Genomic DNA, 27,670 nt, shown 5'->3' on the forward strand with positions numbered 1-27,670 from the left:
TGGCCAGTAGAACAAATCTAGTGAGGGAGGCAAAGAAGAGAAAGAAGAAAATAAAGGGGAAAACTGGAACATTGTCGTCAGGCAATCGCCTCTGACGATGATTTGCTATGTCTAGTGGAACATATTTAGGAGGGAGGATCTGTTTTCATTATCAATCTTACTAATCATAATTTGAATCAAATCAAGGAAAAATTCACAATTTGAATCTGGATTCATGTACCATTGGAAACAATAAAAATTTCAAGCCAATATATCATCTTCCACGAAGAGGTGTAAAAAATTATGTCAAGAAAAAAGGTTTACAAGAAATATTTCCGTTAGAGAAATTTTCACAAGCAAGCTAAACTCTAGTGCCCTATTTACAGCAAAGACAAGTGATGTTGGCACTTAAGTGACAAGCTAAGGTGATGGCCTGGCTTTCGGACCAGGGGAGAACTTAGTTCAACTCTCCCACCAATCGAATGCCAGTTTCTATGACAAATTAAGAGACCAATGCCATTTTGGATTATAATTAACCAGAATGTAATAAAGCATTCCAAATTCTCCGCGATTAAAAACAAGTTTGATTTACAGCGTCTCTGTAAGAAAAGCTGCTTCTATTTCCATGGTTCTGTTCGGGGAAGATATTTGATGAGGTCAACAATAAAAGGGAAAACTTAGTGTCTGCCAAACCACAAGATGGTTTGGAACGTTAAAAAGAAACAAGTGGGCACCAACACAAATTTACAGTTTTCTTTTAGTATTTTTACATGCAATTCCTTCTAGCTATTAGCTTAAAAAATGCTACAAGTGAAATAATTCCAACTTCGTGATATTCATCATAACACTTCAAAATAACACGGAGTTGAATCTATAACATAAAAAGCAAATCACAAGAGTAACAAGGAGAAATACAATACATACATATTGGGGGCAACCAAAAATTCTTCAGGAACTGGAATGTTGACCAACCATTTTCACACCTATCCAGTGCGCCTTTAATATTGAGAGTAGACAACTCCAGGGAAGTACCGATGTTCCCTGTTGAGATGCCAAGCCCTCCTGTTGAAATGCCACGCCCATTGAATTTGAATGTTGGAGAAACATTGGCATAGTTCACTTTCATACCTTCACATACTTGTCAACATAACCCTGCCGAAAATGTAGGGAACAAAACATCACTAAAAGCAATTTGAATATTACCACTTAGGCATATTGTTATAATCAAATCAACTATCCTATTTTGACCTGTGACTAAAAAATTTTTGTAAAGCAATTCAAACATAATGCTTCCCATCTCCAATTTCTTTTTTTAAAATAAAAGAAAATGGTAGTTCTTCTTGTATATAAAAATCTTTGGAAGTTAGACCACAGGTGAAGTTTAGTAGATCACTAAAATCTGTCTTATTGTGGATCTATGTAACTTTTCAATTAAAATCACTGAAGGAAACATCTAAAATGCAGTTAAAATAACAGTGCTGATCCTTTCAAACGTGTTACAAAGAATTTTTTCTTTTCATTTAAATACAATAATATTCCAAGACAAACAGGGTAGTCTGTGCATCAAGCCTCTTGTCATTTTATCAGTGCACATACTTGTTTATAAAATGTAGACCTTTGTTAATTCTCAGTATAGATTCAGGTAGGGATGCAAAAACACAAAATCATACCCATAGCAGCTATCTACTTGGCTCTGATAAGGGAAAAAAATACAAATAATAAGTGATGGAGAAAATCAATTAATTACCATCACAAGTTTAGTCAACTTTCGCTGTGATGAATCAATATATTGACTTATCTTCGCTTGGGACTTAGGTACACGATGGCCTTTCATGGCTCCTGACACTTTATCCACGGTCTTTTTCACAATGGTTTTAAAAGCAACCTTACTCATATTACCTTGCCGCCATGATGGTTTCAAAACCTCCTTTACAAAGTTCGCAATGGAAACTTTGAACAATTTCATTGATCTGGAATCCTTACTCTTTTTTCTTTTCCCAGGAGACTTGACCCGATTAATCTCAACCTCCTTTGTAGTCACTTTTGCAACATCCACATCATCACTTACGCTCTCATTTTCAATAGCACCAACTTCTGCATCCGCTGTCTCACTGTATTCATCATTATTTTGAGAAGTGGTAGAGGCAACAGCCCCAACCTCCTCCTCCTTGTTTTTCTCATCCACATCCAAAGAAATGTAAGAACTTTTGGGCCTTAGGCTGACATTGGATTCACCTGTAACTTCCTGCTTCTGATCAAAATCAGTTTTTCTCAAAGAGGATGATGGTTCAATGCTGTCAAAAAGTGGATCATATTGGTCACCACCAGACCTAGGCAAAATCTGACCAAGAGCTCTACCTGATTTTGGTGCAGATGCTGAATGTCTTGATCCAACCCCACCATCACCCTCCCCATTTACCGTAGTATGGTTCAATCTAGAAGAAGCATAATTGTTACCATGGACTATTTCATTTTCCTGTCTAAAAATACTTGAACTAAATTTGGAACTTAGTGGTTTCTCAAAGGTTGATGCATAAGGATTATAGTGAGCAGATATTCTTGATCCACTATACGGTGGAAGAGAAGTTGAATGACTGCTATCCAGAAATTGAGGTGGATATCTGGAAACAGTAGCAGTCTCCCCAGGCACACCCAAATTAGCCTCGGATACAGAACACTGAAAATTGTACATTGATTGTTGCTTCTGTGATGATGAATCAATGTTTGAGGATGTCATAAAATGTCCTTCCGCGGGTAACTTGCCACCCAGAGAAGGTTGTAGTCTGTTCACATCCGATTTCCAGGAAAATTCATTTTGTTGAGGCTGCAAGCTGCCAAATGATGTGGCACTGGAAAATTTTGAATCCTGCAATGGAAGTTGATTATGAAATTCATCTCCGTTGAGACTAGATCCTGAAAGTAATTGACTAGCTGGGTTCCCTTGAGGAAGTTGCTTTGGAGAGAAAGGTTCAGTAAGCATAAAAGTCCGTGAATGATCCTGCATAGGAGGGTATGCTATATCCTGAAAATCAGAATTCTCAGAGCAACTCGGTAAAGGCTTCATGGATGTCTGGGAAACAAAGTCAGTTCTTGAATGCATTTGACTCTGAATAAATTCAGAAGAAATATATGATTTTACAACTCCTGAGTTTACATTGGGATCATACACCATTCTTGATGGCGGTGGTGGCAGTGATGGTGGCGGTGGCAGTGGTGGTGGTAATGGCAATGATGTCCAAGAGCTATTAGGTGGTACATTGAAGTGAGCATTATGCATGTGTAAAGGAGCTGGGTAAGGTTCAAACTTTTCTCTGGCAGTGGATTGGAAAGGAAAGAATGCCCTCTGTTGCATCACATTATACTGCCTTGAAATTTGTGGCATGTGCACAGGATTTTCGCCAGGGGAATGTGAAACAACAGGTGCAGACAACTGGTAATTATGACGTGGAAATTCCACTGAAGAGTCACACTGTGGAGGTAACTCTTTTGAAACCTGAGGGTTCAATGAAGCCTGCTCTGATGTGACACTGTCAGGAACTTCAGTAACACTAGTAGAAACAGTTGATCTTTTATCCGGTGATGCATCAGTCACAGAGGATGCATTTACATGCTGAGATGGATAACACGATTGTTCCTGAATTCCAGCAGCAGAAACACTGAGTTGCCTTTTCTGAGCAAAAAGACCATCTCCTGAGGGAATGACATCTTTATATGTACCAGATGATTTAGAAGTATTATCATGGCCTAAAGCATCAGGGTGAAAGCCTTCAACTATGTGTTGCTGTTGAGAATCACCTGCTTCCGAACTATCATTCCCATGGATTGAATTCCTTGGATCCTCCCTCACATCAATGGTTTCCTGCATTTCAGGAGCAACCTCTCTGATAGATTTAGATTTACCTAGATTGCTATTAACTGATTGGCCATCAAGATGAATGATAGTTGATGCAACAACATTCCACCCTGAATCTTCTTTTTTCTTCACTACTTCCTGGCTAGTCACATTCAGACTAAGATCATCATCCTGACTTCTAACCTCATCATGCTCATTATCAAACACTTTAGAATAAATCTTCGTCGTGTCTCCATTAGTCTTTGATTCTTTTCCACAATAACTGACTTCCAGATCATGTTTATTCTTATAGCGCCTTGAAGTAGCATTCATGTCAGATTCATGGTGAATGTACCTGCAAGATGCTCCCCGATAGCACTTTCCTCGAAGAAAGTCAAAGCACTGATCCCTGTCCCTTTTAACATTCTCACCACGAAAGTCACCTGACCGTCTTGAGATTGGTGACCTACTGCTTCTTCGGTGCTGGGGTGACCAGCTGTAACCAATAAAATTTGAAAAATTATATATAGTAGTATTCTATACAAAGATAGAAAGCTGTCAAGAAGAATCACTATCAAGTGACTCTCACAGAATCGAAAGAGAATTAAACTCTCGCAGAATCAAATGAGAATTCAGGTTAGACATAAATCTCATATTACAATCACATGCAATAATATTCTATCTGCGTGTATATATATTCTATTATTTTCCATCAATTGCATCAAAGCTATTGTTAAAGATATCAAGAACCAAGATTTGAAGTGCAAAGAAAGACAATTGATTCTATTAGCATGAGAGATTTTATGTTTAATCCATAGAACAGATAACCTAGGAAAGGAAGACTTGTACAATGTGATACAAATTGTTTGGGCATAAGATTCACATTAACAGCAGGTAATTAAGGACATTCTACAATGCACAACAGCAGTATGTACCTGCGAGACCTGTTTCTTTTATCTCTTCTCCTCCGAGGACTCCTCCTATTCCTCCTACTCCTCCTGTCTGGAGGAGACTGGCTGCGGCTCCAGCTTCTTCTATCTCTTTTATTAAGCCTCCTTGTCCGCTGATGGAATGAATCATCAGAATCACTATCTGGAAGACCTTCTCTTAGTTGTCTTCCGAATTCATCCACTTTCATAACATTTAGTTCAAATTTTGAGGTTTTCCCCTCATCTTTCTTTTCAGCATTACCACTTCTACTACCACTGTCAATGGCAGTATCCTCTAATCTATCTTTGCCCTTGGAAGCTTCCATTGATGAAGCAAAATTAACAGACATCTGATTTTCAAGGTTATGGTCAACACATCCATCACTACTCCAACGTGAGACAGATTTTTTTCGGTTGCGAGTTTTCTTAGACTCTTGTAATAAATGTGTAGATATTTCTAAACCACCCTGTGATGTTCTGGAGAGTGACCCAAACCCCTTTTGAGTACTTGTGGGACTCTTAGATCCAATACCAATCTCCATATGACTCCCAGAATCTTTATGGACTGCTGAAACACCAGTATCAATACCTTCTGAGATTGTGAAAACGTTAGCTTCTGCAGCATTGCTTTCATCCCCATTAGCTGAAGTGTCATCAGAAGCATAATCTTGAAGAAGTCTTATAGGGCTGTCACTCGCTAGGAGTGTCCCATAATCCTTATTAGTAGTAGCGGTTTTATTGTGATCAGAAGTAACAGTACAAACAAAATCATCATCAACACAAGTTGCAGCTTCCTCCAAAGCCTTGCCCAAGGATAACTCAGCCACTTCAGTGGAGTTATTCTCAAGACTTTGAACCTTGGTAACTGGTCTTATAGATTTGCTGTGCTCCAGATAAGATAAAATCTCGGGTCCTGTATTTAGTAAAGAGCCTTATTAACAAACAATTTTTTTTTAATAAAGCAATATATTAGAGTTAGCCATAGAATGAATTTGACATCAAATACCAAAGTCAACTCTATTATATTCTACCACTTCTGAATTCTAACCGGCTACATAAAAAATGAGATAAAAGTAATCATTTTTTAATTCAGTGAAAAAGGAGCAAATAAACCACATATAGTGATCATGAACAATGAGTTGGTAAACCTGCCCTCTCTTCAATTATATAAGGAGAAATATAGTTAGTTATTCACCTCTAACTTACGGAAAAACATTCAATGAAATGAAACAAGTTGCCAAAAAAAATAAAAAACTATATGGATATTAAATGAAATTCTGTTCTGCAAATAATTACTAAATTCAGTGCACTGCATGAATCTGTTGGAAATAGTAAAAATAATTAATAATCATTGGAACTTATGGGAGTTGTGTATCAGACAAAAGATTGGAGTTCTACTAATTAATTCAATTCTTGTATTTACTCTTTTATGCCTGAAATATCGAGAATGTTGAGTTACCACAGTCCATCAATTGACAGGACTTCTGTGTAATTTCTACAAGTTTTTTTTACAGTTGCTTAGGTCAATCCTCAATCTGTCAGATTAGATTCAGTGTTTAAAACGAGAAAGATATCAAAACACTAAATTAAATACCAAATTTAAGTACTTAAACTTTCAGTGTAATAGAAACTGCCTGTGTCCCAAAACTTTTGACTTGATTGAATAAAGAAAAACATGTTAAATAAAAACTTGATTAACAAGTATCAAAAAGTAATTAAACATAGAGAAAAAAGACTTTTCTGAAATGAAACCTTCATTCTGTTTGCTGACTCCCATGGATCCAAAGTATGATGGACTGCAGGATGAGATGACCCTGGCAGGGTCATTCTCTGATAATTTCTGCGGCTGCGCTATATTATGATTCACTCTAAACACTTCATCATCTTGATTTAGGGCTTCAGTTGCATAGTTTGAACCTTGGTCCTTGTCAGAAAGTGTGATATCATCTTAACGCATCCATAGAGAAATAAAACAAACCAGATCAGGCTCATCTAAAATGAATTTTTATTTGTGTCATAGTTTGAACTATTTATCAAATAAAAATTACAAAGTAATCCAAAAAAGTATTGGGAGACTAGGTTTGGTCCCTCCTGCTCTCTCCTGGCCAAGTAACTAGCCATTATCCAAAACAACAAATAACCAGTCAGTTAAAAACAAAAGTAATAACCCACTACCTCGCCCCAGCCCAAAACACACACTTATCTATCCCATTCTGAAGCATAAACTTAGTTTAGCAGGAAATCAGAATAGAATAGTTGAGATATTCAACTTATAACTATTGAAAGCAAAATTATATCAGGCAAATGGTCTTATTTACTCTAACTTGCAAGGGGTAACATGTGACACAAAAATAAGGATTTGGGTTCTAACGTATCCCATGACCCACTTCTCTTACCTATTTTGCTTAAACCTCTTAGAGAACAGAATATCAGGGCAGGACAGCTAAGATATTCAACCTTATAGCTACTAACAGAGAAATTATATCAAGTAGTCTTCTTTACTCTTTAAAGTGCAAATAACCGTGACAAAAAAATTGGGTTGCCATGTAATTATGATTCGTCATCACAAAACTGGTATTTTATAACACTAAAAACTACAGCTTTCCTTCAACAGATGTCTACTCCGCACTTTACTTTCTAAAATGCACTGTGCAACCTAAAATATCCAACTACTTTTGTTAAACTCTAGAAAACATAGAAAGATTGAGCTGAAACCGTATTTCTAAAATAACACAAGTGTTTTATTTATATTGAGAGAAAGGAATCAATACACTAAGAAGAAGAGAAGTATCATCTAATAGTAAAGATATCATGCAGGAAAATACAACATTGTTTCTAATAATACATATATGATCTAGATATTCTTGATTACATAGGATCAACTCCTTAATTCTAAAATTATAACACTTTCCCTCTAGTTGGACCATAAAAGATGTGACCATCGTGTTGCAAATATAATCATAAAATGGTATCAAATCCTAACCTAATAAGATTCATTGGAACACGATAGGCCTAACAAACCTCGTCAAAATAGGTCTTGATTCCATCTTAGAAAGTGAACGTTTGAACCCTTATAAACTAACTTATAATGTAAGGTTTGCATCCAATTATATAGTATAATTTCGCTATATCTCTAATCGATATGAAATCTCTAATAGTGAGGCGAAGTTAGACTTAAACTTTCTAAAAGTCCTCTTAAAAACTTGGTGAATATGTCAACCAATTGTTACCTAGAGTTGAAAAATCTAGTAGTGATGTCTCCACACTCCAGTTTTTCTCTTATGAAATGATAATTCACTTCAATATGTTTTGTCCTCTCATGAAAGATGGGATTAGAGACAATGTGTAATGCTACATAGGGTGCACTTGGGAACTTTCTTCAAATTTAAGCTTTTGGAGGAGTTATTTACCCATACAAGCAACTAATGTCATTACCCTGTATTTTGTTTATGCATTTAGTATTGCCACAACATTTTGTTTATGCATTAGATCTTGCTACAACAAGTTCGAAAGTTGATGATTTCTTAATAGCAATGCCAATCATTTTCAAAGAAAATCAAGTTCAGTCCATGTTATTGACATCAGATAACAGAAAATATCAATGAAATTATAGTGGAAACCATGGCAAGTTATGGCAGAAGCATTGTGTTCAAAAGAAATACAATGTATGTGTTGAAAGTTTCACATTGACTATAAATAAAGCCAATCTAGATTTGTTTATGCGTTAGGCTAATAAATAAAATCACTTCTAAAATACATATACAATCTAGATTTTTTTCATTACATAGGATAAGTTCCTTATTTCTATAATTATAACAAAATCAATACAAACTACAAGGACTTTCATGTTAAGAATACGTAACAGCATACTCAAACCAATGCTGGACTAGAATCTGGGGATGTCATAATTTAATACCTCAAACATAAAAAGTGTTAAATATTAGTTTTCAATTTGAGGATCATAAGAAAACTAACCTTCCATTTCCATGTCAGAATCAGCACTCGCAGTTGCAACATGCAGGTTATACTGCTCACCTGAAGAGTACACTCTCTCTGGTTGCCTTTTCTTTTCATGCCACCCAGTATCTAAATTATATTTCTTCTTCATCCACAGGAAATAAGTGTTAGAAATTGCAGCCTCAGTTCCTGGGTCTCCGCCAAACAAAAATACATATTCAGGATTTTGAAATTCATCTCGACGAATCTTATCTTCAATATCAGCTCCCTTCTCAGCAATAAGCTGACACAAAGCTTCTATCTTCAGTACAGTATTTTCTTCCGTTGGCTTAGGTGGGGGAAGATCCTCATCTTTTTCAGCATCAGCAACCTCTCTACAATTTGGACCATCCCGTTTAGAATCAGAACCATGTACAGGTGCAATACCAGATGGAAGAGAAGCTACAACTCCATCAACCAAATCCACAGTCTTCACAGAGTGAGGGTCATCTGCAACACTTGAGGAGGAGGAGGAGGTTACCGGAGCATTAAGAGGAGGAGGCGGTGGAGCGGGAAGAGCAGGTGGTGGAGACAACGGCAGCGGTGGAGGAATACCAGGAGGCACTCGGTAATTCCCAACAGTTGAATGGAAATAACCTGTTGAATGGGGTGGTGGTGGAGGAGTATTATGCAGATTCTGAACATCACCGGGCTGCAGAGGTGGACCATGGAAAGGAGGGTTATACAAAATTTGACCTTGGGAAGCCGAGGGAGGATGGGGTGGAGGTGGTGGTGGTGGTGGCAATACTCTAGCCGGTGGTCCTGGAGCCCAAGATGTTTGCGGTGTCACGGTGCTCCCATGGTGTAATTGAGAAGGGCCAGCATTTGGCATCACATTATGTGAACCTTGAACGGGAAGGTTCATGGGAATTGGGGAAGACGCATTAGGACGCGGTGGAGGAGGAGGAAGGGGAGGTCCATTTAAATAAACATGATGAGGGGGTGGTGGAGGTGGTGGTGGACCACCAACGTTAGGCGGTGGTGGAGGAGGACCACCAACGTTAGGGGGTGGGAACTGATGGAAATGCGGCGGAGCCTGCTGATACTGCGGTGGTGGTTGCGGTGGTGGTGGGGGCGGCAGCACCGGAGGGACGGGACTCTGCCCGAAATGAGAACCACGATTCACTTGACTATACATAATTCCAATGCAAACTTTCTATTTAACATAAACTAGTAACAAAGAAACTCCAAAATCACAGCCTTCACTGCTTCCAATATCGGATACCCTGAACAACATGTGCAACGATAAAGTGAATAAAACAACTAAGCAGCAAAGCAAGCAAAACAACCAAAACCAACAGAGTATTATTAAGTAACTCAGGAAGTGGGATATATATGGTTCGAATTAAGAAATATAATGCATTCAAGAAAACGTCACATATTATTTGGTAACATTTTCCTACAAACAGAATAAAGCAGCTCCCCTTACTCATCATATTTGAATCGTGGAAATTGCCGCGAGCAAGACGCAGCGTTTGGGTTTGCCGATTTCAGAGAAGCAACAGTTTGAGCAAAGATGAATCATAGGTTGTGGTTAATGGGAATCGCTAGGGTAGGGTTTTATTGGGAGTGAGAAATAAACCCTAGGTAGGAAGCTATGAGAGCAGAGGGGTTGGAAACAGGTACATTGGATTCGCGGAATTGTTATTGTGCGTGATTAGTGAGAAGAAGGAAGGAGAAGAAATTTGGAAGTGACAACAGATTAATGTCGGAAAACACAATTGCCCCCAGCATCCCAAACCGTTACTACGAAAAAATCACATTATTGTTATTTTTTATTTTAGAATAAGAAATAGTAAACTCTCCTAAAGAGAGTTCAAATCAGGTCGGTATTCTTCAAACTCTTCTATTTAATGAAACATTTTCTTATTAATTCAACAAGACTATTCGTATAAACATAAGTAATATTCGATTTTTTAATTAAATATAAAAAAATACTCAAAATTATTTATTTATGTATTTTATTATTATCTCATTTTTATTTCTAATTATTTGACTTATTTTACATTTATAAAATTCACACATATTATTTTTCTTCTTATGTATATCATCAATTTCAACAAATAAAATAGATTTTAGGTCTATATTTGATTACTTTTACTCTTTCTTATTATTTTTATTTATTCTTTTATATATTTTTACATAAAAAGTTTAACGTTAAGGGTTCAATCATCATTTATTAATTAATATAAAAAAATTCTTTATTATTTATTATTTGTTACCCTTAATCTTTGTATTATTTAAAAATATTACTTTCGTTAAACCAATTTTTATTATCTATTTTAATATTTGCAAAACAATAAAAGCGTAAAAAGTATAAAAAAAATAATTAAATACACATTTAAATAGTATTAGAAGATTAAAATGTTAATATTAATTTAGCTCGACAATAACTGTTTATGTTTTTAATTTTATCTTCCCCTCAAATAAATAAATAAATAATAATTTTATTTTTATTATTTTAGTTCGGTTAAATGTCAAATATTTTACGTTCTATTTGTTCTCCATTTCTTTTGTTTTTCTATCATAAATATATTGGAATTTGAAAGTTATTCTTCTTTTGGGTTTTCACATGTGGAGCATATGAAAAAAATGTTTATTTTAATTCTAAATTAGTTTTATGTTATTCATATAAGGGTTTTATAATATGTGTATTGATAATTAACATAAGAGGAGGTTTACTACAACTTCAACAAAGTTGAAGTTAGCTACGGGTAGGGGTAGACTTGGTAATGTTATGATAGATAGATATGAGACATTGATTTGTTTTACATGTGAAACTTGGGTGATGTTTTATTTTATTAGGAAAATATTTCTTTAACAATTTTATTTTCATGATTTTTTTATAGTCGTCTATATAATAACTTATAATTGATCTGTTTTTTAAATATACAGACCAATAAAATAGTGATACATAATGTATTGTCAAGAGTTTATTAAAAAATGTTGTTAATATATCATTGTTCATTTCATAAACATGCTACATGCATGAGTCCAAGTAAAACTGAATTGGTGATTTGCAAAACAAATTCAAACAGACATCTCGCCAAATGAAAACAAAAAATCGCCTCAAAGCTACCAAGACAAGATAAATGAAAACAAGAAAAAAAATATTAGAAGTTGGCAACTATAGTCAGCCTCTTAATATTTTTCTCCTAATGAATGAAGAGTTACAGACAAAAACTTGTAACACTATCTATACCTAAGGTAACAATTGTCTTGTTCAACAATTTAAGATCAACATATCTTGTCTAGGTAACAGTATATCCCCACCAGTTAGCACGTTTCTCTCTATTAAATTGTTATGTTCATCTGCTGCAACCTTCATAAAAGGAATGTAAAATGCCACAATTCATGTTAATTTTTCTTGTTCACTTTGGCCTTCTGTCCTTGGAGTTGTGCAATCATCTGTCACACCTGTATTCATATAACAAGAACTGTGCTCAAATTCAATATGTCATACAATAAAATTTTCAAATTTTCAATTGCTATCATGAAGTGATAGCTATTAATTGTCTGAAAATCTTAATTCCAAAACCATGTCATGTCAGGAAAGTTTATCTATTGCAAGTGTTTAAATGTGGTATGCTGTAAACAAGACTATAAAACAATACAAGTAAACAACACAGTGCTGAAACATTGAGGTAATCGATATTTCTTACCATCAGTAACTAAGTTAAGTGCTCCTAAAATAAGTAGTAGTAGCATCATATAGATTTCAAATTGACTAAATTTCTTACAATTTTTTTAAATAGAATTTCTTAGAATTTAATATATTAAAAATTGAGTCCTGATTATTTGATTAAAAACTTATATTGGAATCAACTGTGTACATATACTCTGACAGTAACATGTTCTCAGGGAAATGGATGGGTGCTTTTAACTAAAATTTACGCCAGATTTTGAAGATTTCAGCATTACAAGAGTTCATTTAACATTACACAGACATCTGTCCGATGCTCCAATATATATTATCTCTGATACTTTCATGATTGCCTTTACGTTTAAACAGAAATTTGAAATAAAACAAAAAGGTTAACCATTCATGTTGCTTTCAAGTGCAAACATGATGACTTCTTTTAATAAGAGGTAGTTAATAGGAAAAAATGCCATGATGATCTCCCCCCTATCCATTTATAAAAGTAAATCTCTTATCCCAAAAGCATATTGGGACAGAGGTTCATTTTTTCTTTCTTTTTTGTTGTGGGAGGAGAGAAGAAGCAGCTTACCAATCGAATCATTTAGGTTTAACTCACTCACTTGAAAATGTTGTCATATGTGAGAGGAAATGCCATTTCATTCAAAGAAATGCAAAAGACAAAATTCCAGAGGTTTTTTTCTTTCATTTTTGTGGGTGGGGGGCGGAGTAACAACTTAACAAGTGAATTCAGTTTTAACTCCAACTTGCATGAAAATGTATCTGAAATGAAAAGGAGATGCTATTTTATGCAACATGCGAAAAACAAAAAAGGTCAAGCCAAAGAATCATCACTAACTTCTCTCCATAGTTTCATACCTTGATTTGGAGGAGAAACAGAACTCTCAGTTGCTGCAGGTTTCAGGACATCAGCATTAGAGTTTGGTGCATCACTAATTTGTCCTGAAATTTCACAATTGGAAACTGGCACGTTTATTTCATCTCCAATTTGCATTTCACCTTTGGAACTTGTCTCATCATTGGATCCATCGTTTTTCAAGCTCTCAATTAAGGGTTTTGATGAGTCATTTTTCTCATCATTTAGATTCAAAGAAACAGCTTCAGGTTCTGGGTTGACAGAATCCTGCAGGATATTCATGGATGTGCAGGTAAGAAAGAAACCTCACCAAAGACTCACGTTACATTCCCAGGGATGATCTTTATTAGATTCATGAGCATTAACTGGCAGGTGACTTTTCATTCACATACACCACTAGAGCCGAGGAAATAGTCTCCAATCTAAGAATGTTTATCTTGGGAGATCACTATCTAGAATTGAACATAATTTAACATACAGTAAAAAAAAAGGAAAAAAACACTAGTATTGGAACAGATATCCCACCAAGGTATTAAATAAACTAGATCATAATCAACTATATCTCAGGTAAGGTTACACAGAAAAGGATTTCAGGATTCAATCCATAACACATAGGAAATAGAAAAGGTTAATATTTAGTGGCAATCCATAGCTTTTCTTGAATGCACACGGAGGCTGTGGTTACACCACAGACAATCATGTGCAAGTCCCATGAATCTATGGCCATAGTGCCTACAGGCAAAACACCAATGGCAAACCCAGCACTGTACACATGAAAATTTTATTCAGCCACTAAAAAAACTCGTACTCTCATAAAGTTCACCTTGCAAACAGAATCTATAACTGTGTATAAGTCACATTTATAGTTAACATCCTTCTAATAACAACCGAAACTGTCAATTTTTAATTTTTAATTATTCCCTGTTGGTGCCTCTAAATAAAATTTGAGTGCCACTAATCTGGCCCACGTAGAACTTTATTCAACAGAAGTAAAAAAAAGAAATACTTGACCTTTAAGGACTCCGCAGCTGTTGTTGGGATACTTGACGCAACAATAGTATCTGCTTCTTTATGGCGTTCAAGAAATTCTGAACTCTCTCCCCGTACTTCCGGTTGCTTTTCCATTTTCTCTTGCCTGAGCACTGCAGAAGTTGTTACATTGTCTGATTGTGTAAGCATGTCATTTAAATCAACATTTTCAATTTCACCAGCAGACCTTTTCCTGTTTTGAGAATCAAGCACTATGTTAAAACCAAATTTTTCAAAAGGGAGATTCAGGGCGGTGAAAAATTGTAAAGAGAAGGACATACCTATTGGAAGTATTAGCAACTGGACTTTGAATGTTTGGCTTGTTTGAAAACAGAATTCCATGAAGAGGCTTTCCATCAATAACAGTTTCAATAGTATATCCTGCTGAGATTTTTTCCGTAACTTTGGCATGAAACATTCTCTTTCCAGGAGACAGGAGTTGCCTTACGGGGATATTTAGTTTACCTGTAAACATGATGCTGGATACTTAGATTCCCACTTTGAATGGAATGCCCAAACACCATTTTTCATTCTTTTAATCCAGGCCCATAAGCAAAGAACATTTTCCTTTTTTAGAACTTACAAAACTTTACAAAATATCAACGTGCCACAACTAGTGTGCATGTCTCAGAAGAAACACACAAACTGGTCAGAGAAACTAACTCTATTTAGTAGTGCAGCTAAGAACACTAATCCTCACTACCTTATCATTATCAACCAAAAATATGGAAAAAGACCAAAGAAATAGATTACAAGAAAGCATGTAATATAAGCTGTGATATACACAGGAGGGACTTCCAAAATCCAATATACAAAGAATGACAGGAAACACATATCACTTCAAGGAAAAACAAAAGATTTTGTTATATTCCTCAGGAAGTTCATATATAAGCAGGTTCTCACTTTGTTGGCTATAGTTTAAAATTGACATAGGATGATTACTGCCGGCATCCACTCCATATCCAGACAGAACTGGGTTTTGGACAAGATTGAGATTCTGCTCTTGACATTTCAGCTTCAATTGCTTCCGTAAGGATAGCTTCTCTGGTCTGAGTTCTCTTTCCTGTGCAATACCTAAAAAGTCAGAAATATATTAGAAACACATTTCTGTCACAAACTTCTTAATTTGCAGAAATTCTATAATCAAAATGTTCCTCAGTATATTTAACAGGAAAAAAATTTACTCTTTGCTCAACCTGTGTATAGGTAATACATGTCATCCAGGGCCTCCAGATTTCTATTACAACCTCCCAAAAACACAAGAGCACCACCCATATGTGGATCTAAACAGTCACCAGCTACAGAAAATCTAGCAGAAGGACCACTAGGTGTAGTTTCCACCTTCGTCCATACAAAAGTCTCTGTTTCCAATCAGGAATAAAAAAACAAGGGCACAACTTTAACACATGGACAAACAATAAATATTTACTACAAACTAGTACAGTGAAAAAGTTTGAGCTCCTGTTTAAGTGTTTATTAGACTTATAAACAAGCAAATATATTAGACATACCAATGTCAAGCATATATAGGTCATTGTACAGGCATTGGGCTTCTGTAAAGCCCCCAAAAACAAACAAACTGTTGCCCAAAGAAACTGTACAATGACCAGCTCGAGGTGGCAATGATTGGCTAGACGTACACATTTTGCTCCAGATAAGAGTATCTGCATTTACAGAAGATGCTAGTAAATTATACTCCGATAAATATACCCCCTTTGTTGCACATATATTCAATAAGTGTACCAAAAGTATAACAGTTGCATAAAAGGATGCATACCAGTATCCAGAACATGAACATCAGACAGATAATAATCTTGTTCATCTTCACCACCGATCACAATAATTTTGTTTTTCCAAGATGAACAAGTGTGGCTATCTCGAGGAGATGGTGGAGTGCCTGATGTTGTAGCACGCTGCCATGTATATGTTTCTACAGGTGAATATATGAAAAGAAATCATAAGTATATTTCTCATCTTATCCATAATAAAAAAAAAAACTGCAAAGTACTAATGCAAATGGAATTATTAAACAGAGTAAATATTAGATAACCTAAATTGTGCAGCCTTCGTTGCATTTCATTCACAACTAAAATTGTAATGAACCTCTAGAAGCAAGACAAAAAGTGTAACTACTGCAAGTTCCACCATGTGTTAGAATATAATAATTAAGATAAGAAATCTTTAACAATTTTCTCACACTATATGAACCTATGTGATTGTGTGAGGTCTAATGAATGTGAAGGGTAAAAATTGAAAAGTGAATTAGTTAGATAAACAAATGGTAGTGTGATAAAGAAAAGTCACCTGTATTTAATATGTAAAGGTCATTGTAGTACACATCATTAGTATTATTTGCAGATCTCCCACAACCACCAAACACAAATAGTCGTTTGCCAATAACTGCAGCAGCATGACCCTCCCGTGCCTCTGGTGCTTCCCCTCTCACAGTTGGAAAAATCCATGTATGTGAAGCTAAGACAGTTTAACAGCAGTGAGTGCCATGAAGTTAAACAATTACTGTACACTACAGGGTGTACATAATTAGATCACCCCAAACTCTTTCAGATGTATTATATCACAACTATGGTGTAAAACTTAGTCCAATAACATTCCCTTCCCACATTAAAAATATCAGAATAATGACTCACAAGTGTCTAGAATATGCAAATCATTCAGCAGCCTGGTCCCATCTGTACCCCCAAACACAAAAAGACTATCACCAACAACAGAACAACTATGGCTGTCCCTAGGAGTAGGTGGGGTCCCTTTAATTGCTGGTTCACTCCAACTCTGCCTCACTGCAAATCACCAACATCAGCCATAAAATAGCTGCAGATAACAGAATGAATGAATAGAAACACTTCAAAAATAATGCAAACAACCCAATGCACTCAACTTGGAATAAAAAACAATGCACTCAACTTAAAAGATATAGGATGTCCCAAAATAGTGAACGTATTTGATCATATAAGGATTCAAAAAGAACCAGGGACCCATATCAAAAATTAGAAGATTAAAGAACCCAACAAATAAAAACTAACCATGTTTAGTGAACAGTAACAGGCAGAAAATGACAATGCAATCAAAATTAAGAAGAAAAATCAATCTTAAAACTAAAAACCATATCAAGATTTAAAAAAACAAAAAGACAGACACAAGAATAGAGAAAGATTGTGGTACTTACGAGTGTCGAATACGTGAACTTGGTTGGTCTGACAGTTAAATTTGCCGTAACCACCGAAGAGATAAAGAAGTCTGCCATCTCTAACAGCGTTACACGTGTGGCCCCACCTCCTCCCTGGTCCTTCTCCTCCTGTTCCCTTTACCTTTTCCCACCTCATTTTCCCCCTCCTCTTCAAAAATTGTTAAACAAAACAAAACGCACTACCCCACTAAAAAAGAATCAAACTTTTTTTCTCTACAAATTTTAATCTGCCCAAACCTGAGAGACACGATAAAGTGGGTGAATGTTTAAAGAATAGAGAAAGAGGTTTTGGGATTTGTGATTATTTTCGTTCATGCAAAATACAATAAATAAATAAATAAAATGTGTATCACTGATATCACTGTCACAACAAAAATTGAAAAACAAAATGCATATAATGCAACAGTGGAAATGGGTTAAAGAAAACAAACCAGGAGGGGGTAAAGACTGAAGAGTGAGTTCTCCAGAATCTGATCAGAGAAAACAGAAAGAGGATAGAAAAGATATTGGAATTTTAATTTTGTTATTAATTTCTTTAATCTTATTTTTCTTACAAGGTTACATATTTGATAATTTGTAAATTATACTTCCTGTAATAGAAAAACTATATTCTAACGGTAAAGGATTTATCTTTTCTATAATTTTGTTATGTAGTGCTTTGATTTGAACGTTACACTGTTTGTATTGATTGATTTAATTTGTTATTATAAGATTGCATTTATTAAGCCTTAAAATTTTTGTAAATATCTTTGCCAAATTTATTCTATAGTTGTAATTTTAAGATATTGGATAGTACCTCAATAGTTCTTTTTGACTGTTCCTTTGTATAATAAATGACTTAATTGAATTGTTTCTTTAAATAATAAATAAATAGGACTGTTTCTATATAATAATAATAATAATAATAATAATAAATAGGGGAAATATATATAATATGCGTGCCTCTTTTTATTATCAATAATTAAGTTAATTTAAAAAGCAACCGAATCTAAATATATAATAATTTAAGAGAATAAAATAATCATTTTAATTTTAAAAAATAAATTAATAATCATTTAAAGAATAAAATAGAAATATAATATTTTATTTTATTTTTCAAATAATTAGTTTAGTAATAATAAAATAAATTTCATATATATAACTTTTTTATTTTTGAATTTTCAGTTAATATAATAACTTTTTCTTTTGTTATAAACTTTTTTGTATATGTGATTCTTTTTTTACAAATTGATTTATTGTAATTTTGTATAGGAATTTAAGTAGATTTGATGTTTTTTGTTTTAACTTAGACTTTTTTAATTCATCTTAGGAATCTAATTAAAACTCATATTTAGGTTTATGTATACAATTAATGAGAGTTTATGTATAACAAATATGTGTTGTAATCAAATGGAGGGAATTCATTTCTTTAGTTTTATAATTTGTCTTTCCTATTTTGTCATTCAATTTTCGAATTGTTTCTTCATTGTGTTTTTTTCTTTATTATTCATAAAAAAACTAAGTTTTGAAGTTTAATTCACCTAACCAAAATTTGTGTCGATTATTTATTGTTTTAAATTTATTTTTCTTTTCTCTAATTTTAAATTTGATCTTTATGATATTAAAGTGTGGTTTTCATTTTATAAAATTAAATTTAAAATCTATTGAATCTTAATTTGATAATATATTATTTTGATTTGATTTGTATTTTTAATTCAGTAACTTTTTTCATTCAATTAATGAATTGGTTTGATTAATTATTTAAACTTTAATTTAAATTTTTAATAAATTATAATAAGAGGATGTAAGTTAGGGATAACAAAGTGAACAATGATCAAAGGGCAGTTAGTCTAAAATGGAGTTCATCAGATTGAAATTTTTAATCCATTAATTTGTTTTGGCGTTGTCTGTTTAGTTTACTAAATTAGCGAGTGAAACAAGATGCAAGTGGGTTGATCCAATGATTTTTTCTATAAGTTTAAAATAAAATATAACTTAAAAGATTATTTTTTTATTATATTTTTTTTTAGAGATGTAAATATACAATAGAATTGTAATTTAAATCATTAATACTTCCAAAGTTTTAATTATTAGTTATAATATAATAATTTAACATGTAAATATAATTTTAATTTATCCAATTAAAAGCATTAATTAATTAATTAAAAGCTCAGAAAATATTTATATGATTAATATTAAAAAGTTTGTTTTTAAGCCTAACTCAACCCTACAAAACCAACCTATAAGGTGAGGTTTGCACAAAAGTGTGTTTTTAATCTAACTCAACCCCACAAAACCAGCTTATAAAGTGGGGTTTGCACTTCACTTGTATATTATAAATTGGTCTTATCTCTAATCGAAGTGAGACTTCCAACAACTAAAATTTCAATATATATCTATACATGCATACATACGTACTGTGAAGGTTCTTTTCTCATAAATTTCGCAAATTCACATTTTCTTTTCCTTTATATCGTGTAAAAAAATGAGTTATATTTGTCTTTTCATCATTAACTATAGGAAATCATGTAAAACAAACACATGCTTAAATTTCTTCCACAAGGAATTATCATCGGGAACTAGAAGTTTCTTCTCTTGGAAGCTTGAAATTGTTAACCATATTCTCCATCCTTCACAGAATTCTATTTCATATATCCTCTCATACCCCATGACAATGCTTTTATGTAAATTAAATGTTATTTTTGGTATAAGTTGGTTAACATCTAATAAAGTGATCATAAATTATGGTAAAATCACATAGTTTCTTATAAACCCTAAACCCTAAACCATGACAATACTTTTATGTAAATTAAATGTTATTTTTTGTATAAATTGGTTAACATCTAATAAAGTGATCATAAATTGTGATAAAATCACATAGTTTCTTATAAAACCTCCCATTTCCATATTTTTATTCATATTTGTTATGTAATTTTGTATAAGTTTTCAATGTATAAAAAAGGGTTTTTTTTTGGATTCTTTCCTTAAACATAAAGGTACAGACAAAAACTATGAAAATAAGTCAAAATCATAATAAGGAAGAATTGAATTATGTTTTAATAAACTTTGAAAGTTTTTCAAAAATTTGTGTTCAATAGATTCATACAAATGAAGTTTAAAGCAAGACAAACACACTATTAAGCAAAAATGTTAAGAGTTGTGTCTTATGAAGAGTTGTCAAACATAACTTCAACTTTAACGTGTTATGTAAAAAGCCTTTTGAAAGATGTTTTAACAAATCTCTCATTCTTGGAATAGTTAAGGCAAATTACACATGCAAATGAGCAAGTTTCTTAGAAGAAAGATACACGACGTGTTATGTTGGTGTCAATGGATTTTAGGAATTTAAATCAATGCGGGCCAACTCGTTGTTAGCTTGTGCGAGATATAGGTTATGCAGAGTGGGCTTAGGTGGGCCAATAGGCTAAACTACGGGTGTTGCTCCCTCCACCTCCCTAAGATGCTCCTCCACCTCCCCACTATTTTCATTTATTTCAAAAATATTTCACACCTCTCCATTATTTTCTTTTATTCCAAAAATACCCCACACCTCCCCACTATCCTTAACAATCTTTTTCTTTCTCTCTTTGCATTAATGGAGCATTTGCATGGCTCATTAATGACTCAGATTTGAACTTGTGATATATTCCCTTAAATAAGTTTGATTCAATCTTATTTTTGTTCAATATATTTTTTTTCTTCAAATTACTTAATAAATGGTAAAATTTTGTTCTAGAAAGATGTTTATATATATGTGTGTTTTTTTTACATTTAATATCTATAATTTTTAACATTATATTATGTTTTAACTTACCGACATGTTCGACTCAAATAACTTGAATAAAATATTTTTGAAATAAATGAAAATAGTGGGGAGGTGGAGGAGCAATTGGGGAGGTGGAGGGAACAACACCCCTAAACTACTTAACCTGCCCCACATTTTTTCTTATAGGCCTGTGAGTCAACCTGCATGCCCTGCCTTGCATTGTCATCCTTAGGTAGAAAAGGTTGCGTTTTGAATAATGACTATAACTTTTGGCCTAGTGGTAAACATTTGATCCAATAACGATTTATGATGAATATAAACAATGTTCTCATAAAAAAGCTCATGGCATAAAAAGATTTAAGGCTTTGAGTGTTAAAATTGGAAGCGTTTTGACAACTCTAGTTTTATTTAACTCTTTTTTAACATGAGATATTGCTTTACATAGAGCTTTGAAGAAAGTAGTTACTATCCTTTATATATATAGCCTTTCCAAAGTTGACATAAGACATGTTGGCGTATAAAATATGAAAATATATTATTGGTATATGAAATATAGCCTTTTATTTAAAAGATATTATTGGTATATGAAATGTGAAAATATTCTTTGTAACACAAAATAAGCATATAAAATATTTCAAGATTTGTTTCAAAAACTTACCTTCAAGATCATACTTTGTTGTTAAACAACACTTAATAAAAAAGTATCAAGGATTTGTTGAACTTTATTCTAATAAAAAGAAATACCAACTTATTAGGATAAAGTTTAAAGAAATACCAAACTTGACTTTAAGAGTAGGTACAAATGCTATGAATATTTGTTCATACCTTTTAGTGTGACTAATATTCCAACTATATTTACGCATCATATTAATAAAAATTTTATATCATAGATAACTTTGTAATGGTATTCACAAATGATATATTAATATGCTAAAAAACCCTTAAAACAAGATGAAAACATTTTATAATTGCCTTAAAAGTTCTAAGAGAAAAGAAATTGTTTGACAAACTTGAGAAGTGTGATTTGTAATTAAATGAAGTGAAATTATTAGGACTTGCCATATTGAGATACCTAGAAAATCAAGTGTCGAAAATGTTTCTAAAGGCCTAGATAAAGTGAGTATTGTGTTGGAGTGTCAGAGAACTAAAATGGTTAAAAATATTGAGAATTTATTAGGTTTAGTTGGTTATTATAAGAAATTATTAAGATGTTTTCTCATTAAGTTTTATCCTTAAATAAACTCACTAGGAAAAGACAACCTTTTGTATGTGATGAAATATATAAATAAAGTTTCTTATAATTGAATGCAAGATTAACCACTACACTCATGCTAAGGGTTTTAGATATTTTATGATACTTAAAGAGGTGTAGGATGCATTTTGACGGAAGATAAAATAATACTAACATATGTCTCTAAAAACATGAAACCTTATGAATAATATTCAATTCTTATATTTTTACATTGCATGTACTACTAATATGTAACTAACTTAAGAATGCGAGTTTTATGAAAACAAGTTTTGAAGATTGTTTTTAAGAGTGGATTTGTCAAACTTGAAGTTGTGTATGAGTTGTTCATCAAATATTACTCTAAAGAAAAAATTGTTTGGAATAAGTTTGTCTAATATAAACTTTGTTTTCTTCACATTAAAGCTTTGATGATTAAGTTTCTTGAATTTTATAACAATAATGATTCTTAGATCAATGATGAGGACATGAAAGGTGATTTTCTCTCAATGCATTAATCATAATATTGACTTTTTCTATATCATGTTTTAATTCAAAATCACAAACTTCAAATACTTTTCCACCTTCTCTACTTCATGTTGAGCTCTTTTCTATATAAGAATTGAATGAGATTTACACAAGATATTTTTATACGGGTGTGTTTTACAACTTAGGCTACATCCAATTATTGTTACTATGATGAAGTTTTACCCATAAATTATTGATTCAATATACTAGATAAGTATTATTTTGACATAGCTATTTATAGTTTAAACGTTAAATATTATTTAGACCTAACTACTCTTTTAATGATATATCAAATATTATTTGAAATACAATTATTCTTAACTAAGACCAAATATTTAAGGTTGTTACCTTGATATATTTTATAATACAAATTAAAATTGAATATTATTTACAAAATAATTTTTTTACTAAACATAATTACTTTTTTTTAACCGAACCATACCTAATTAAACACTTTGTTTACACTCTTTTAAGATGATTATAAAATAGCCTAAGATTATTATAAAATAATAAACACTCTTTTAAGTTATTAACAAATATAATAGTATTCTTGTTCACAAACTAAAAGATTAAGAATTGTTTGAAAATATAACCATTCTCTTAATTATTTCAATATTTTTTTTTTCACAAGATATTCTTTATATAAACTTCGAGATGATAATAACAATTTCAAATATTTTTTAAACCATTATAAGATGTTGAATTGTGTGTGTGTCTACATTTAAGAATAAATGCTTCATACAACATTAAGAATATATTTTTTATACAACTTTTGTATATGAACTTATCAAATTGACTTAATACCTTTTTTTGTCTCTCTTTATGGGAGTAATGTTTAAGTTTGTCCTACTTTTTTTCATAAGTTCAATTTCATCCCAACTTTTGAAAAAAATATACAATTAAGTCCTTTTTGGGTCATGGCGTTAAATAATTAACGATCCACTTGACGCGTGTAGTCATCTATGCAACGTGGTTGTTTCAGTTCAAAATGTGGCTACCTAACTAAGGGTAAATATGTGATTTTCAATAATGTTCACGTGGCACTGGTTAAAAGGTAAAAGGGGTTAGGGTTTGGTTTCCTCCCAATTGGTCTTTGACGTTTGGAAAATGTTTGGGGAGAAATAGGAATGGCTTTCCAAGGGTGTTCTTGGTTTTCAAAAAGTTGGACCAAAGGATTTTCTCATTCGTCCCATGGTGATGCTTGTAGGGGAGGTGGGTTAATCCGTACTTGTTATTTAGTGATATTACAGTAATAAAGTGGCCAGAACTACGAAAAATGCTGGGAGAAATTTTTGGAGTTGCAGAACAAAGATTTTTCCTTGATGCCTAACAAAGATTTGTTGCTTCTAATCAAAACCAGCACCATCAAAATACAACAGGTACGTTTCAAATGACATTTCCTTTATTTTTTTCATTTTTTCAAATAACATATTTACCCTTAGTTAGATAATCAAGTTTTGAACTGAAACAGCCACGTTGGACAGATGACTACACGTGTCAGCTGGATCGTTAATTATTTAATGCCGTGACCCAAAAAGAACTTAATTATACACTTTTTTCAAAAGTTGAGACAAAATTGAACTTCTAAAAAAAAAGTAGGACAAACTTGATCATTATCTCCCTAAAGAGGGACAAAAAAGATATTAAGCCTATCATATTTAAGTCACATGATTTTTTTCGTAAAAATTCTTTACGCAACCTACTACTGAATTTTATAATTTAAAATTACAATTACATATATTATTTTAGACTAACTTTTACTCATATTATAAAATTTATATAATTATTTTATTTTGTATTTACAAACTAGTTTATTTATAAACTTATAGAGGCACTTTTAATGAATTTATTAACTTCCAAAATTATGAGTTGGTTTAATCGAATATACCGATACTATTAATTTTAGGGATCACCGGCTTAATACCACAACCACAACGAAAACAAAATCACGGTTGAGGGCACAGACAGCTTTTGGCAGCTCAAAGAATGACGTTGGGCGCGAAATATGCAAACGCGCGTTTCCTCGGAAGCACTTCCGCTTTCTCCCACTACAGAAAAAAAATCGCGGTGGCGAACCTATTCCAGAAGTACGGTTTCCCCTCTTCCCTGATCCCTTCCTTCATCTCCCGCAACCCTTCCCTTCTCCATTCTCCTCTACCTCAACTCCACCATTCCCTCACCACCCTCTTCTCCCTCCGCATCCCCCAAAACGACCTCGTTTCGCTCCTCACAACCAATCCCTCCCTCCTCCACCATTCCTTCCACCACACCCTCCAATCCCGTCTCCCCCATCTCCAAACGCGCTTCCCCACACTCTCCCCTTCCACCCTCCTCAACCTCCTCCTCTCTTCCACAAAGTTACATCTCGACCCGCTCCAACTCTCACCCAAGCTCAACGCGCTCAAAACCGATTTCGCGTTTTCCGACGCCACCGTGGCCAGTATTCTGGAAGGGTTCCCCGACGTGGTTGTCACGAGCGAGAACGAAATCGCGAGCGTGATAGATTTTCTCGCGGGGTTCGGAATTCCCCGGGACGAGGTTGACCTCGTTGTCCGTTCGTTTCCTAGGGTTTTGGCACTCAGTGTTGAGCAGAGGCTGATGCCGTTGTTTCGGGAAATCAAGGAGCTAGGGTTTTCCAATCGTGAGATGAGGATAGAGATCACGCGGGACCCGAGGATTCTGGGGATGGAAATTGGAGAGCTTACGCGGTGTTTGAGACTGATAGAGAGTTTGAAATGCAGGGAAAGTATCAAAGAGAGGGTTATAGGTTCGGGTCTGATGAGAGCGTGTTTTGAGGTGAAATTAAGAGTGGATTGTTTGTGTGGGTATGGTTTGACTCGAAGGGATGCTCTGAAGGTTATTTGGAAGGAGCCTAGGGTGATTTGTTACGAGGTTGGGGATGTTGAAAGGAAGGTTGAGTTTCTGGTTCAGAGGATGAAGTGTAGTGTGGAGTGTTTGGCTGATGTGCCTAAATACTTGGGTGTGAATTTTGAGAAGCAGATTGTGGCTAGGTACAGTGTGGTGGAGTGTTTGAGGGGGAAGGGTGCCATTGGGTTTGAGTTTGGGTTGAAGGATTTGGTTATGCCTTCTAGGCTTAGGTTCTATAATCTTTATGTGAAGCCATACCCGGAGTGTGAAAAGATCTATGGAAGGTTTTCTGGGCGTGGTGTTCAAGTTAAGACGAAGCATCCCGCTGGACTGTGGAAACTTTTTAAACCGCAGAAGTTTGCTGAAAGGGATGAAGATGTGAAGAGCGTGAGGTCATTCATGGAGTCTCTGGTTTAGTGGTCTGATCTTTGCATATGATGTTGGTTGGAACTCTGGTTTTGGTGGGATGAATTTGAGTCAACGAATGACTATCAAAATTGAGTTTTGACTTGATGCGTACTTATATTAGTACTCTGGAATTGCCCTTGCCCAATCGAGATTCTTTGATGTGCTTCTGAAATCGAGCTTTGTAGGAAGTATGTCTCTCTCATTTTTTCTCCAAGTAAATAATAATAACAGGGTCTAGCAGCAGAAAAAAGGCGACATCACCAAAGGCACTGATTTCTCTGCCTCTGCCTCACTGCCCCTGCCTCACACAACAGCTAATGATTTCAGGCTAACTTCCAAAACTACATTTCTATTGACTATCAGACATAAGTTGTTGTATTTAATATGGAGCAAGACTTAGAAGTTCATTCATTCGAGTGAAACGAAGTTAATTACTCGAAATCTTAAGTCATCCGTGGGTCACAATATCACATGCTCTCTTGAAAATTGCGTTTTGTTTACGGCAGCACTGCGTCTGACATGAAAGTTCCTCAAAGAGCTTCTCGAAGCATCCTTTCGGGGCACAAGATATATTCTTTAATAGTGTATACATCTCCCCGTTGTTTTGGACTGATCAGCTTAGTTTCTAGAATAGTTCCAGGTGTGCTATTGGAAGGTTTGTTGCCACCGGATGTACTGATACAAAAATAAAGCTATTTGAGGTGCTGATATGTTATTTAGAATTTAGATGTTTTGCTCTTCATTTGACAGGGTTTCTGAACTTAATCTTCTGCTTTTCTAACAGGGTTCGAAGATCAATCAGATGTTTCTACCAGAGGCAAAGGATTGTCCTTAGCGGCCTCAGATCATATAAAGTAATAATAATAATAATAATAATAATAATAATATATATATATTACTAATTTATTTTTATATATTGATTACAGTTAATTTAAACTTTGTTGTATCTGTGATTGTAAAAAAAAATTAAAAAGATTGTTAAATTCTAGTCGATTCACTGGATGTCTAGATATAACAATGGAAAGTTTAAATTTTATCTATAAGCTTTCGAACGTGTGTTCTATGTAGTAGTGTTCCAATTACATTATGCACCAAAACTTTCAAATAGTTAATATCTTGAGAAAGACGGTTTAATGTTTATTCTAATGTTTATGAGACATCACATGCAGCTAAACAATTGAAAAAAAAAAAAAAACTCAGAAGCAATGTTCTGATCTAATCAAAACCTTAAATTTGTTGGATCTAACACGTAAAAAGGGTACGGAGTGTATATTGAATTTAACGATTTGTTTTCTTGGTATAGGAAGAAAAACCTTTTTAAGATATTGAAATCTTTATAAGAGTATATAGGAAGAAAAATGTAGTATATTGATAGTCGAGTCTGCTTTCCAAATTTTTCCATCTACACA

At 33.8% G+C, this 27,670-nt stretch overlaps 3 protein-coding genes across 3 annotated transcripts; 1 reads left to right on the forward strand and 2 right to left on the reverse strand.

Annotated features, from left to right (window-relative positions):
- Window positions 1–550: 550 nt before the first annotated feature.
- Window positions 551–10,515, reverse strand: LOC106756111. The gene is made up of 6 exons (XM_014638381.2): window positions 10,166–10,515; window positions 8,716–9,962; window positions 6,493–6,687; window positions 4,747–5,653; window positions 1,727–4,307; window positions 551–1,131 (listed from the first exon to the last, which is right to left on the reverse strand). The coding sequence occupies exons 2-6, from the start codon at window positions 9,872–9,874 to the stop codon at window positions 1,102–1,104; spliced, it is 4,872 nt and encodes a 1,623-aa protein (XP_014493867.1). The 5' UTR covers window positions 9,875–9,962; window positions 10,166–10,515; the 3' UTR covers window positions 551–1,101.
- A 1,178-nt stretch (window positions 10,516–11,693) lies between these two features.
- On the reverse strand, window positions 11,694–17,998 carry LOC106755686 (rho GTPase-activating protein gacHH). The gene is made up of 12 exons (XM_014637887.2): window positions 17,916–17,998; window positions 17,464–17,721; window positions 16,928–17,077; window positions 16,584–16,751; window positions 16,057–16,209; window positions 15,791–15,943; window positions 15,476–15,640; window positions 15,183–15,353; window positions 14,561–14,744; window positions 14,262–14,472; window positions 13,253–13,517; window positions 11,694–12,153 (listed from the first exon to the last, which is right to left on the reverse strand). Exons 2-12 carry the CDS (start codon window positions 17,618–17,620, stop codon window positions 12,089–12,091), a joined length of 1,842 nt encoding a protein of 613 aa, XP_014493373.1. The 5' UTR covers window positions 17,621–17,721; window positions 17,916–17,998; the 3' UTR covers window positions 11,694–12,088.
- A 6,821-nt stretch (window positions 17,999–24,819) lies between these two features.
- Window positions 24,820–27,579, forward strand: LOC106755387 (transcription termination factor MTERF15, mitochondrial). The gene is made up of 2 exons (XM_014637537.2): window positions 24,820–26,962; window positions 27,046–27,579. The coding sequence occupies exon 1, from the start codon at window positions 24,972–24,974 to the stop codon at window positions 26,268–26,270; it is 1,299 nt and encodes a 432-aa protein (XP_014493023.1). The 5' UTR covers window positions 24,820–24,971; the 3' UTR covers window positions 26,271–26,962; window positions 27,046–27,579.
- The last annotated feature ends 91 nt before the right edge of the window (window positions 27,580–27,670 follow it).

The sequence above is a fragment of the Vigna radiata genome, chromosome 2, assembly GCF_000741045.1.
Source record: "Vigna radiata var. radiata cultivar VC1973A chromosome 2, Vradiata_ver6, whole genome shotgun sequence".
In the NCBI taxonomy this organism is placed as follows: Eukaryota; Viridiplantae; Streptophyta; class Magnoliopsida; order Fabales; family Fabaceae; genus Vigna; species Vigna radiata.